This window comes from Ambystoma mexicanum, chromosome 10 (assembly GCF_040938575.1).
Source record: "Ambystoma mexicanum isolate Mex_15411 chromosome 10, UKY_AmexF1_1, whole genome shotgun sequence".
NCBI lineage: Eukaryota > Metazoa > Chordata > Amphibia > Caudata > Ambystomatidae > Ambystoma > Ambystoma mexicanum.
In genome coordinates, this window is record NC_090932.1 from 39,969,754 (window position 1) to 39,984,042 (window position 14,289).

The 14,289-nt window shown below is 45.4% G+C and overlaps 1 protein-coding gene across 6 annotated transcripts in view; it reads right to left on the reverse strand.

The window, feature by feature from the left end:
* Nucleotides 1-905: 905 nt before the first annotated feature.
* Nucleotides 906-14,289, reverse strand: part of TP63 (tumor protein p63) — a 1,032,286-nt gene continuing 1,018,902 nt past the window's right edge. For 3 of the 6 annotated variants that reach the window (XM_069617458.1, XM_069617460.1, XM_069617462.1), the window contains one exon: nucleotides 906-1,478. In XM_069617458.1, coding sequence (XP_069473559.1) covers nucleotides 1,182-1,478 — 297 coding nt within the window. In that variant the 3' untranslated portion in view covers nucleotides 906-1,181. The remainder of the gene's footprint in view (nucleotides 1,479-14,289) is intronic. The other 3 variants (XM_069617457.1, XM_069617459.1, XM_069617461.1) reach the window with 2 other exon arrangements.

Consider the following 14,289-nt stretch of genomic DNA (forward strand, 5'->3'; position numbering starts at 1 on the left):
GCAAAGCGGTTTGAAAAAAAATCAAAATAGGGGTACTAAACACATATTACACATAGACGTATTTACAAGTGTACACTGCGCCCCAAGGCCATGAGACTGTGTACAAATGGCAGTGTCTGTTCCATTACTCGGACCTATATAGAAAAGCTGCGCAGCATGGTGGACCAAATGGCCAGAAATTAAAGTATCTGATGACAATTTTTCACATAGCCACACATCAATGACCTGCATGCTTATGTCATGTTACCTGTTTATGCTAGCCCACTTAGTGTAGAAAAGGAAATTATATTAGGCGACTCCTTACAGCATGGAGAGGTTTGGGCAATAGCAAGAAGTTTCTCATAAGTTCTAACAACATTGAAAAAAATGTGAGAGTGGAGAAGAGAAATAGGAAGATGGCAGATTGCGTGCAGGATCCGTAAGGCCCACACTGGTCTCAGCAAGGGAGAGGGGTGTCATCCAGGAATATCTTGCAGGTGAAGCGTGAGGCGTGTGTCTGGGTCTCGCAAATAGCAAAATAGCTGCATTTAATCCTCAAACCATACACTGGTAGGAATCAGAACGATTGGCAGCCTTCACATTGGTGAGGAGGTTTTATGGCAGTGACCTACCATTGCAGACGTGCAGTATTATCCTTAAGATGGAAACCACTCAGAGCCGTAGACCTGGTGTGATACTAAGACATTTCTTTCATCGTATAAAAGAACTGGCACTGCCCCAGTCTACTGGCGGCCTGCATGTGAACCACTAGTGACATGGTGCCAAACGTGATATCTTACGCTAAGCAAGACTATCCAGCACTCGCTGCACAGCTTATTTTGCAATCACTGCATGTAATCAACATGCTCCGAGCAATAAGTGCAACTTAATTTGTTAAATTATCAAAAGGAAAAAATAGATATCTATTTGTTTAGATATATATTTACAACAAATACAAATACAGGATGCAACAATGCTCCAGTTCAATTGCAAACATTGACTTTTTGAAAGTAACACAAAATAAATGTACTTTTCTTTGGAGAAAATATGTAAATTGGGAGACGGCCCCTAGTGTCTATTAGATTGCGGAATCTTTGACATGGGATGATGTCGATAATGTCACTGTGTCCTTGGGCGGGGGCAGTTCATGTTCGCTCCAAGCCAGAGGCGATGTATAGAGCAGGCCATGCAGTCCAAGGCCTTCACTCGCCTTCTTCCTTGATGCGTTGCTGTTTGTTCCTCCTGGAGTCAATGTCAAAGTTGAAGTCATTCCAGTCATCCCTGGGAGGAAAGGAAATGGTTTGCCTCAGAGTGAAGCGGACAGCGTCTATGACCCGCTCCCCCCTGGATTCGTTGGAGCCGACGCTCACAGTAGAAGCACTGCTGGTTGTGCGGAGCAAGTGGGGAGGGGAAGCAAACTCATGGATCTGCCGGTGCTCCATAAGGCCTTTCCATATGGCGTGGCGGAATTGGTCGGGTATCTTCAGACTCACCAAGTCCTGAGGAAAAGAGAAAATGCTTTACTTGATCAGAATCGACGGTCTCTGATCTCCCTTCCTTCAACTAACACATGTTGGATTGTTTCATCCCCTAGCATACCATACTGCTGCCATGCAGCCAGGGCTGTGCTTGCTCAATATTCATTCATCCATATGGTACATAACAATAAATAGAAAATAGGACAAACACCATTCTAACAAGGTTACCTACTTCTGGAGAAGACCACACTGAAGCGTCTCTGCTCGATACTTTCAGGCCTCCCTACAACTAGCATAGCATTGCACACCATTATAAAAGTCATGCTTCTAGTAGGAAAAGTGGCAATAACCAGCTGGAGCACCATCTTATTCTAATTGTTGGCAATCACGTGCCTATTTTGGGAATGTAATGCTTACTCTGAAGAGAATGTAATGTTGCTGTTGGATGCACTTTCCTTACTACTACATTGGGCAGCTGAGGAACAATCATTTTGTTTTCAACAGATCGAGGCATTCGTCCGGACTGCATTGTTGCACCCATGTTGTTCAACCTCGGTCAATGATCTAGATGCCTCTTAGAGCAACATTAAAGATATTCCAGCCCGTCACCCTATGCCAATACTTTACATAGAAGATGCCGTGCTTCCTTCCGCCTGCTTAATCTTTGCAAGCTTTGACCAACAGGTGAACAGAATATGTTGCTCAGAGTGCAGGCGGCCAATATAGCCAAATCCATAATTAGGGAAGTGGGATCTAAATTGGTGTAATCTCAATCATTTTCTTTAATAAGCAGAAACGGGCTCCTAGGTATAATCTTTTCTAGTTATCTAAGATGTTCGAACCATGTTCAAAAACAAATAACCTGTTTGAAAGAAATCAATGTGCATATTCCTTTTCAACAAGAGACAGCCAGTCACCTGTTAAGGACATGGTGATGGCTGACCGTGCAAAACCAGTGGAGTTTGTAGTTTATCGGTCGGACTCTGGGTTTAAGCTGCTAATTACCAATTGACATCTGCAGAATGAATTTGTTACTTCTCTATAGTTCTCTGGTGTTGGTAGCTTCCAGAGCATGCTAGAATTATTCCCCGATGGCAGGCTTGGAATCCCCAGCGCATAACATTTCACAGAAATGCTTTGCACATACACAAAGGACAGGAAGGCTTTCAACGTAAAGCCTATCCACCTTCCTTTGGACCAATAAGAAAGGTTGGGCTGTTGCTCCACCCCAGGCAGCCATCGTCAGTTTCAAACCTTAGTCTTGTGAGCAGGAACGATGGCAGCACCAGCCCCACGGGGGTGATTCGCATGATGATCTATGAAAGATGCTGGCCAATTCTTGGAAAACACACCCCCCCCCAATGTATGCAAATAAGTGCAGGGCAAGGTGGGAGAGACATGCTGCATGTACCTTCAGGCAAAGAAATGACAATACTGCCTGGCCAACCACCAACTCAAGTCTTGGATTGCTTAAGGCAGTAATGCCTAGCAAAGGTATGCATGCATACACATACGCCGTGGCACGGTAGATATCCCATACTAAAACTCCATTATGGAATGAAGACGTTGCCACCTGTCCTCTAGTCGAGTGTGCTTTTATAAGACCTGTGACAACACATCACAGCTTGGTAGGACAGTGTCCAATCCATGCAGCCACCCAGCAAGGCTTTGCCCTTGCGGGGACCATCAAAGGCGAGAATCCGAAATTCTGCAAGGTAGTGTGCATGGCATATAACATTTCAGCATGTGCAAAAAAGTCCAGAGTGTGCAAGGTCCTCGCTGTGGGGGTAGAGTGATTCCTGAAAAATGGTAACAGGATAGTCTATACTTATACACGTGGTCATAGAGAACAGCTTTCTCCTCCTCAGTGGAGACTTGCAGCTTGAACAACTTCACTGTCATGGCAATCATATAATGGAAGGAGAGGACGTCATTAGGTGGCGATGTCCCGACAGGAGAACTGGGTTTCCTTTGTTAGGGATGACAAAACCTTCCCACTCATCCTCCTGCGGGCACATCTTCCAGCAAGACTCCCTCTACACATTGTCACCAGACCTGAAAAGTAATGATAAGGGTCTTCTAAGGGGTCTTCCCACAGATTATCCATTGGGCTACTCTTCAGTAAAGTGTGTCCAGACAGATGTGGGTGGATACACCTGCTTTGGTGGAGTTGGCTTCTTGCGGGGCAGGGGTGGGTCGTAGCACAAGGTGCTAAATGTTGTTGGCCTTATTCCTCTTTTGGAGCTGCAGGCTTATTGGTGGCAGTCTATCTGAGGTGTTAGCTGTCGCTTGTTGAATTCAGCAATGGTATTCTGCAAATGACTGCAGGGGACCATCTTGATTGGGCAATGGTAAGCTTGTCACCCTGATACCTTCAATCTCTCAAGGAGGGAAGGAAGAAGCAGAGAGGTCCTGCTAATTTCTGGACGGATCTGAATTCTCTCGTAAATCTTGATGGGCAATAATGTAATGATGTGCAAATTAATTGGCAAAAGTTCAGATGACAGGCTTATCAACAGATCTCTAGACGGCACCACTGACTGGGTGGTTATGGCCTTGCCGAGACGCCAGTGACATGCAGTCTCTGTTGAAGAGATGGCAAACAAAGTATTCTTCTCCATCGAGGACTTTTGTTTCTCCACTGCCATGGACGGAGAGTTCTCTGTTGACCGTGGTGTCCCAATCAATGTAGTTGATGGTGCCATGCTAGTTGACTAATGCTTTTAGGATTTATGAGGCTTTTGTTGATGCTGCTGCCTGGTCTGGATGAGTGCCTGTAAACAGTTGACAAGGTGTGGTCCGAATGAGACCTGGGCCTGTTTTCTCTACCATGGGGGGCCTTGCATAGTGCAGAGAATCTTCCTTGGAGGTTTTCAGTTTTGTGGTTGCACCCTCTCCATATAAGAAGCTCTCCTCTTAAGAAAAGGCATGCTTTTCCTGAGTCCTGGGATTCAAGGGCCCTTCTAGCAGACTCCTCTCCTGAAGATGCCCCTCTATCTTCCTCCATAAACATTAGAAGTCTCCTGTGGCTGTCCAGAAGAGTCTTCTCAGAGAAGCCTTTGCAGATGTCGCACTCTACATTTACTGCCTGCATAAGCTCAACTGAAGTCATTTTGAGCATCCTTGAGAAAAACGTGTTTCTCCTCAAAGCTTTTGCAGTCTTCAATTAGTCCTGACTTTGAGGCTCAACTGCCCTACCTCCCTCAGCCATCTCAAGCAGAAGATGCGACACTTGAACGATGGATGCTAGGTGATGAGCAGGAAAGTGTTCTAAAAACAGTGCTGTGTTAGAAGCAACTGATTATTGAAGAAAAATGCTGAAAAGACAAAACAGTGCTATGGGAAAGAATTGAAAAGCTCAGAGCTATTGTGGATTCCCCGTCACCAGACTTGCAGTTACAAATCTTAACATGGTTGCCTGGGGTGGAGCCAAGGCAAAGCCACTGCTAATGGTCCATAAAAAACCCAGAAAAGAAGGTGGATAGGCTACAATGTAAAGGTCTTAATGTGCTGTGGGTATGCGCACGGTATGGTTATGATATAGATTATGTTTTCAAGGATTCCCAGCCCAACGTCGGGGAATAAATTGCCAAATTCTTTGACCTCAGGAACCAAGCTGCTAGAATGAGGGATTGTGGTGTAATATTTCCTGTTGCGTCATTAAATCCATGTGGTTGTAGTTTGACTGGTGTTGCCATGGCCATGCTTAGAAGATCTGGATGCCAAGTTAGAGTTTTTTTTTTAAATCCTTTGCACAACTTTGAGTATCAGTGGGTTTAATGAAAAAGCAAAGGTGAATCTCCCTGACCAGCTGCTCCACAATACATTGCCTACTGACTCTTATTGTGGGTAGCTGGTGGCAAAGTGCCAGCATTTTGCGTTTTCCTTGTGGATTAAAGATCCAGGATTAGAGTTCCCAAAGGTGGTGAATATTATTTTCGAAAGTTTTGGTGTGCATTTCCCACTCATGATCCTGCTACGCTTAGCAACTGAGACAGTCGGACAGGAACGGTCGATCCCTGGTACATGCTGTGCTACCTATTAGACAAACCAAAGGAAGGTCTATTACTGGGTGTCAATGGCGTTTCCTCATTTATAGCCAGGGGATGCCTTAAAAGAAATATCCCTCCAGTCCACTGCCTGATGTCCCTCAATTATTTCTCAAGTTTATTGCAAAAAAGTCTTGACTTACACACACAATGCCGATCGCATAAAATACAATAATTCATTCATGAAATTCATGCATAATACCTGTACAATTACACACAGTGTACACATTTACACAAAATACAGACAAGAAATAGAAGAAATACACTGGGTGAACATTACAAAAACATAGCATGGTTATTTGTGTCTAATGCACCCACGCTCGTGTTGGCCAGATCAAGGAGATACTAGACTAACTCAGGAAAGAATAATATTGTCCTTGTGACGTGTCAGGGAACACCAACAAACCCTTCCAGATAGGTTGATAAAAGGCATTACATTGAATATATTGTTTGCATAATTTGTTACAACCTGTGACATACAGAGAGGGAGGTTTATAGCTTAAGTGGGAGCATTCAAATGAGATTTTGGGGGCCATTTTTGAATCAGTGGAAGGAGTACGTTGCGTACCTGCAACTCCTGTTCTCCAGCATTAGTATCTTTCATAGATTTACATGCTGTGAATATTCCCCAGCAACAAGCTGGGTATCCTCGGATACCTAATATATTGTGTAGTACTATTTTGGTTGCTATCCACCTCGTTATGTGTGTACTAGCGCCATACAATGTGACATCAAGTGTGAGGCTCCTCCCACCCAGCCCGCCTCACATTCTGACCAGTCATACTGGATTTTGTCACAGACTGAGGACTTTTACCTGGCAGAGGTGGAAGGAGGGCGCATCTGAATCTATGAAAGATACAATGCTGGAGAACAGGAGTTACAGGTAAGCAACTTACTCCTTCTCCAGCATTGGATCTTTCATAGATTCACATGCTGTGAATAGATTCTAAAGCAGTATGAAATATGTGGTCCTAGGCAGGTAAAAACAGCCTTTTACCTTACTGAAATAGACGCTGCAGAACCGCTCTTCCAGTTTGGAGAAGCAGCACGCACCAGACCCACAAACAGTAATTTCTAGTAAATTACTGTGTCACCTTCCAGGTAGCTGCCTGGCTAATGTCCCTGAGTGACAAGTGCCCATAGCGTGGCACATGCTGCAGTAGCTTGTGTAGAGTATGCTTGCGGAGCACCCTGGAGCAGCCTTCCCGCTTGGTCATGACATGTAGAAATAGCTGACCTGATCCATCAGGCCACACTTTGTTTAGATATTGCTTTCCCTTTGTTCGCTGGACTGAAAGCCGCAAAAAGCTGTGTTGACTTCCTGAGCAGTCTTGTCCTGTGCAAACAGAACTTGATGGCTCTCTTGACATCCAAACAGTGCAACACCCCTTCTGATGTGGTTGTGTAAAAAATGTGGGCAGCGCTATGCTGGTATTTATATGAAATTCCATTGGTACCTTGGGTATGAAATTTGGGTTCGTCATTAGTAGTAATTTATCTTTCCAGAACCGTAGCTACGGAGGATTGACTGCTAGTGCGTGCAGCTCCGAGACCCTTCTAGCCAATGTAATTGCCACTAAAAAGGCAACTTTGCAGGATACATTTTTGATGCAGGCCGTGGCCTGCGGTTCAAACGGTTTCTCGATAACGCCCTCAAGTATTGTATTAAGACTCCAGTCTAAGAAAACAGAAACAGCCCCTTTAAAAAATGTTTAACTAGCTGGTCCCTAAACAATAGCGTTGCATTTCTATTCCTTGTGTATCAGGAAATAGCCGCCACGTGAACCTTAATCGACGTGGGGCTAAGGTCCTCCTTTGCTAGAAACAGTAGATACGGTAGCAGTTTTTCTATTGTTGTGCGAAGCAGTTGTAATGCGCCTTGCCCCTGGCAGCACTCCAGAATCTTTTCCACTTGAGCCGATAGGACTTGCTTGTGTCCGGTGCCCTTGCTGACTCTAGGACTTTTCTGCATTCCTCTGGAATTGCTAGTCTTCCAAACTCTGCGAAGTCAGGAGCCACGCTGTTAACTGCAGGGAGTGTGGATCGTGGTGTAAAATCTTCATTATTTGAGATGATGTGCGGATGCCTAGGTAGTCGTATAGGGTGATCTACCAGCAGCTGTTGAAGATAGGAGTACCATGTTTGCCTTGGCCAATCCGGCGCGATAAGTTACGTTGCACTTACGAGCCACGATTTCCTTCATCGTCTGATGTATGATCGGAATTGGGGTGGGGAGGGTTAGGGGGGATTTTGTAAGCGAACAAGCCTGTTCACGGGAACGAGAATGCGTTTCCCCTGGAGCCTTTCTGCTGAGTTCTACTTACATACGCTCCGCACTTCTTGTTGCTGGCTGATGCAAATAAGTCTATGTTCCGGTGACCCCACTGCTTGAATACTCTCTGCAGTTGCTGTTGGTTGATCTCCCATTTGTGAGTTTGAGCCAATTGTCTGCTCAGCCTGTCCGCTATGCTGTTCTGGACTCCTGGCGATTGCAAGGCTTGAAGGGACATCTGCTTGGTTATTGACCATTTCCAGATGCGTTGGGCTTCCTGCAATAATGTTATGGATTTAGTACCCCCTGTTTTCCAATATAAAACATTGTGGTTGTGTTGTCTATTAATATTATGACCGTGCTTCCCTGTAAGACTGGGAGGAAGGACTTGGGAGCCCATCGAACTGGCCTTGGCTCCAGTAGATTGAAGGGCATTTTGGCTTCTTCAGCTGTCCATAAGACCTTGACGTGCAGGTGACCCATGTGTGCCCCCCATCCTGTCATGTATGCATTCTCGATTGTTTTGTCGGGGTCTGGTTCCTGTAATGGACTCCCTTTGGTCAAGTTGTGTTAGTTCTTCTACCATTGTAGCTTGCGGGCAATGTCGGGGGTGATATAGACTTTGTCCTCCCACAAGCCCAACACTTGTGACCAGTTTCTGGCTACGAATTCTTGCAGGGGCTGCCTCTAGAGCCTGCAATTTGGGATCAGGGGGATACACGACGACATTCTCCAACAGATGCATGCACTTGCATACAGATACTGACGTTTTAGGCACTAGTGTGAGCAACACGCTTACGCTTTGGGAGGAGGGTCACACTCTGTGTTCCTGTGTAGCGAAGCATGCCCCTAGCAAAACCAAATTCTTTGACAGCTGCAGTGAGGATTTTTGGTAGTTTATGGAAAAACCCAATTCCTGTAGTGTTCGAACCGTCTCCAATGAGTGTTGCGCCTTGTGGAGTGATTGTGCTCTTATTAACCTATCATCTAAATATGGGTAGCCTTTCCTTTGGATTGCTGCTGCAATAGGCGCTAAGCATTTGGTAAATATTCTTGGTGCAGACTTCAGACCGAATGGTAGTACCCGGAATTGGTAATGTATGTTGTTGATCACGAACATTCGACACGTTGTGTCTGGGATGATTTGCAATGTGTAAATAGGCCTCCTGCAAGTCTAGGGATCCCCAGGAAGTTGTTGCATTGAATGGCGGTGATTACTTTTGCAGCGTTACCATTTGGAACTTGTTGAGACTGTGCAAATCTAAAATTGTACGCCAAGTGCCGTCCAGTTTATTGACCACAAAGTAACACTAGTTCATCCTGCAGCCCCTTGGTCTGCTTGGCACCCTTTCAATGGCTTTTTTCTGCAGTATTTGCTGCACCTCCTGAATTAGTACTTGAAGGTGACTTTGCACTCGTGCAGTGGATGGTATGTTGGGGGAGGGGGTTCATGAAATTTAGGAGGTGTGTGTGTGATTGCTTGAAGGACCCACCTGTCTATGGTTATGCAATGCCATTGACCCCCCCCCCCCAACTTGGCCCTGGGTGAGGGACCAGTCACGGTAATGGATTTCCTTGATTCCCCCTCTGGGTGTTAACACCTTGCTTGCTTCGCTGAGGTTGTCGGAAAACTTTAGATTTGTTATATCCCTGGAAGGATCTCCTTTATCCCTGGGAATATGCTCCCTTGGCATATATTCGCCCACCCTTGCTAGAGGAGAAAGGGTAGTTCCTTTCAGATGCCCCGCCCGTCTAAAGGGTCGAACGGCTTTCCTGTTTTGCAAGCTGGTGAGTGAGCGGAATGCGTCGGTCTGTGTCCGTTTTGATTGCCTTTAGGGCTTTGTCGATCTTAGTGCCAAAGGGGTCACCCCCTTCAAAGGGCATGTCTATTGCCTAGTGCTGGACATCCTGTTTAAAGTCTGTACATTTCAACCAAACTTTGCATGGCCACACCGTGCCCGAGTTGCTTGATCCCGGTTTCAGCCAGGTTCACTGCAATTTCAGCCGCTTCTTCTCCTTCCTTAAGCAGTGCCAGGGCTGCTTTTCTTTTATCGTCTGGCAGATCTAGGAAAGGGGCCATTGGTATTTCCTCCTGTTGGTCTTCACCAGGGTGTCCGTATCCCACCCTGTATGCGTGGGAGATGCAGTAGTGGTTGAGTCTGTGTCCTGGGGCTATGTATGTATCTGTCTCTGGAAGCACACATTCCTCTTGTTCCCGAATGCTACTTGATGCCACCGGTATATCCCTTTGTGCTGGCTTCCCCTTTAGAGATTTAAACTTTTGGAAATGACGGAGAGCCGTCGACCTGTGTGAAGATCTTGATTCTACTGGTGACGTCACCGAGTGGTGATGTAGACCTGATGGGTGATGCTTGTCCTGACCTAGATGACGTGTGCGCTGAGAGGGGCCTTGACCCTGCACTTGACCATGTTAATGGCCTAAGGGGTGAAACTGGTGGGTGTCCTTGTGGCTGATGACCTGCTTGAGCTGGTGGCATACTGGTCTGCAGCTGGGATAATACAGCTTGTAAATACAGGACCTGTACTGATGGCAGTAGTGGGAGCAGCTCGAGGGTTCAAAAGCACTTTAGCTGCTTGGGTTGGTTGAGCTATATATGCACAAGCCTGAGCATGACTTGCCATCTGTATGTGACTAGGCCCGGCTGTAGCAGGATCTTGAAATCTTCCTGGTGTGGGTGGTCTTGTGTGCCTATTGTGTTACGAAATCTGAGTCTATTTCGTGTTGCAGGGTATCCACTGGTATTACATCTGTGTAAATTATTGGGGACACTGGTGATGTGTACACTTGCTCTTGTTGCACTTCTTGAAGAGGTTGTAGCTGACCCTTTGCACACTTGACTAATTTCTGCATGCTTTTCTATAGCTGGTAAAAATTCTTCTTGCCTTCACAGGGTATTTACTGTCCCAGCTGTGGGCGATATTGGCTTGTTGGATTGCCTAGCTTCCTTGGTTACAGTTGACTATTATAGCTGCCATGGTCGTGGTCGATGGTCCTCTAGTGGACGAGTGCCCTGAGGACAAAGAGCATGTCTGGGGCTTTGTGGATCCGCCCATTGACGGTCCACTGTGGGACTTTTCCACTGATTTCTTTGTTGACTAATGTCCCATTTCTGACGTGGTGGCCGACGAGTTTATTGTCATCGGGGCTGTGGACGAGCTCTTAGACAGGTGACCCGATTGTGTGGCCGACAAGGTTTTTGTCACTGTTGAGTCCGTGGACGGGCTCTAAGATGAATTACCTGATTTTTTGGTTGACAAGGTTTTTGCCGTTGCTGACAAATGACCTGCTTTTGCGATAGTGGGCGAAGGATATTTCGAGGAAGACCACGTTTTTGATGTACCCAACGTCTCAGTAGCAGACGAGTGCTTCTTTGATGACAAGGGTATAGTCGAGGATTTGGTCATTGACGTCCTCACCACCACAGCACTTGACGTCTGCGGTTCTTCCCCGTGGTGATGCTTGCGCCTTTTATGGGGTCTTTCTTCTGACAAAGCCCTTTCCTTCGATGGGGGCCTGGTTTCCCTGGGTATGGCCTGCTCTTGATGGATTCTGGCACTGACAGCGGATAATGCCTCTCCTGGAGCCAACACACAAGTCGTATACGTCTAAGGGTTTTTGAACTAAAACCCAGACAGATTTTGTAGTCGTCGGCCGAATGATTGGGATAAAGGCAGCAAATGCACTCACCAAGTCTGTCTACTTCATAGACATTCTTGAGGCTGCAGGAGGTACATTGAATAACCAAGTTTTCAGCAGTTTTTTGAACCCTCAAAGGATTAAAAAAACTGCTGAAAACTTAGTTAATCAATATTAATAACCCAGCCTGCATAACATGCTGTAAATATGCCACTCCCCATGCATATACCCCTGTGATGAATATGTGATTTCTGCTTCCAATATAATTGTGCCTTGCTGGCTTTTTTTGTATTCTTTCCAAAATAATTGTGCCTGACCGGTTCTGTAATGTATGCATTCTCAAGCTGTCTGTAACCTCGCTGTGATACCCCAGTCTCTTGGCGAGTAAAAAATGTAATAAAATAAAACAAGCCTTAAATAGATATGTATTCTCTTTTTCCATGCTTTCCAGCATTGCTCCTTTATATTCCCTTTCCCAACGACGACGCTGTAGAGGAACAGTGATTCTTTTGATGAAAAATGTAACTTTTCCTTCGGAAATGTGGTTTCTCCTGAGGAGAACAAACCTGAAGATTCCACCAAGTTTGACACGCGATTAAAATCGAAGGAAGGCTGGGTGACAGGAGCCTCACACTGTGTGGGATGGGGCTAGTACACACCCGTACTGAGGTGGACAAAATATATCTATAAAGTATCCGAGGATCCCCAGCTTGTCGCTGGGAAAATGCAAAGCATGTGCATGTATGAAAGAGCCAATGCTGGAGAATAGGGATAACGAAAGTGCTGTAAAGTGAATCTGACATTTAACACCATAAACAAACAAATACATGGCTTGGGGTACCATGGGTTGAATCCAAAGCACAACTTCATGAACATTTTATCAAAAGGTACACTTTTAACATGCAATGGCAAGTGTTTCTAAAGGAGAAATTAAATTTACTTTGGAAATCTGTGATTATGAATACCTGAACACATCCAAAGCAGCCATGTCCCTCTTAAATCGCAAACGTTCCCCAAGAAAAGGGGCAACGAAAAGCCTACATTTCAAGCTTTTTTCATTGGTCTGTAATGTAGTGCATTTCAATGGGGCACCTATTTTCTCCAGCCCCTTCAAGAGGATTCTGCCATTACTTGCCAACACCCTGGTTTTTTTTTTGCACCAGACCCAAGTGATCATTTTCCCGGCCACGACCAAGGTGCGACCTTGGCCAATTTATCAGCCATTCATCAGCATCACTTCCAACATTAAACCCGCCATCTCTAGCTACAGGAAGTCAATTTTTGGCACATTTGCATTTTGGACAGCTTTCAACTTGTCATGAAATACTGGATATTCATTTTGGGTTTTCTTCCAGCTTTTGAAACCAATGAATGTGAAATTAAAATAAAGTTGCACTTTAGAACCCAGTATCTGACATCTGCGCCAAAGATGACTATGTTCAAATTAAAGTGTATTTACATGAAACAATAATTAGAAACTTGTTAAGCATGCATTAACTTCTCTCAAAGTCTACAAAAAGGTGTATTAGAGCACCTCTGGTATAAGCCACTTTACCATTTGTTAGTTACATCTCTCCCCTCTCAAGCCACCTACGGCAGAGCTTCTGCACGGTGGCATAGATATTCGTTGCATAAAAAACTCATACACTGAATTGTCAGTCATTTCTTTTCTCGGTTCCTCTAAGGTGAGAAATAACCCATACAGAACTAACCAGTAGACCCTAAAGGGCGTTATTTAGAGGTTTGGGGTGTTGCTCCATCTCCAAATCCACTCACAAAGCCTCATGAGAAGATACCTCTAATACTTCACAGCCAATTAAAAAGTGAAGAATGTCTCTGAGGACTGCTTGGTCGGGGACAGAAATTGTGGTAGAACAGTCGGATTAAAAGCTGGTATTAACATCACTACATACCACACTTCAATGTAACAAAAGCTATTTAACGCTTGCCAAGAAGACATCTAAGACCAGGCCAAAACCCAAACACTGTGTTGGCTATTAATAGGTGGTAAATGTTCAAGATGTATTAAGACTGATACTATTGAAAAAGCAGCTGGCAATTGCAGCAAAACCAATCGGATGGCTTGTAATGTGGCCATATTTCCCCACGGTTTGAGCCCTCTGAAGGTTTCTGCGCACCTCGCTGGCCTCAGACCAGCTCCTCCATACTCACTGCAGTGTTTACAGCATTCTCTCTGCTTGGCCATGGCTCCAGCATCCCTACCGCTGCAATAGAAATGCATTCAGTGCTCTCTCTTTTCAGACTGAACTTCTGTTTCCCTTTTTCATGGCGGCCATCTTTGGCCGTTTTTCTCAAATGCTACTGAAACAGAGACAGACCATGTCGCTTTAGGACGATGCCCATCTTTTTGCTTTGGCATGATTTAGCCCCTTGCCTGGGTACCAATAGTCTATATGGCCGACGTTTAGGCTCCAATGGCTGCTAAATGATCTGTGCCTGCACTAACTCCAACTCAACCGTTAACGTTGGGTTCTGGCCCTTTAATTTCTAGTACAGTGAACAGGTGCAACCTCTAAGACGCTGCAGGCATTTAAAGTGGTCCTGCATAAGCCGGTGCAAACAATATGAAAGAGCCAGCAATAGCACAAAGTAAAAGGTATTCAGGAACTGCGCAAAGGCCATAAATCATGTATTCTTAATGCCCATCATTTGCCAGACAATGCCATTACAACCTCACGATGCCACTGCAAGGGTGTGAGGAGGGCAGTCACGGGACTAAGGCATGTGATGTGGCCTGCAACCAGGATGGTGTCCCGCTCAATTAAGAGACCATCCAATTGACCCGGGTTTGCCTCAGGGTCACAGGGGATAGAGCCCCTAGGACTACAGGCA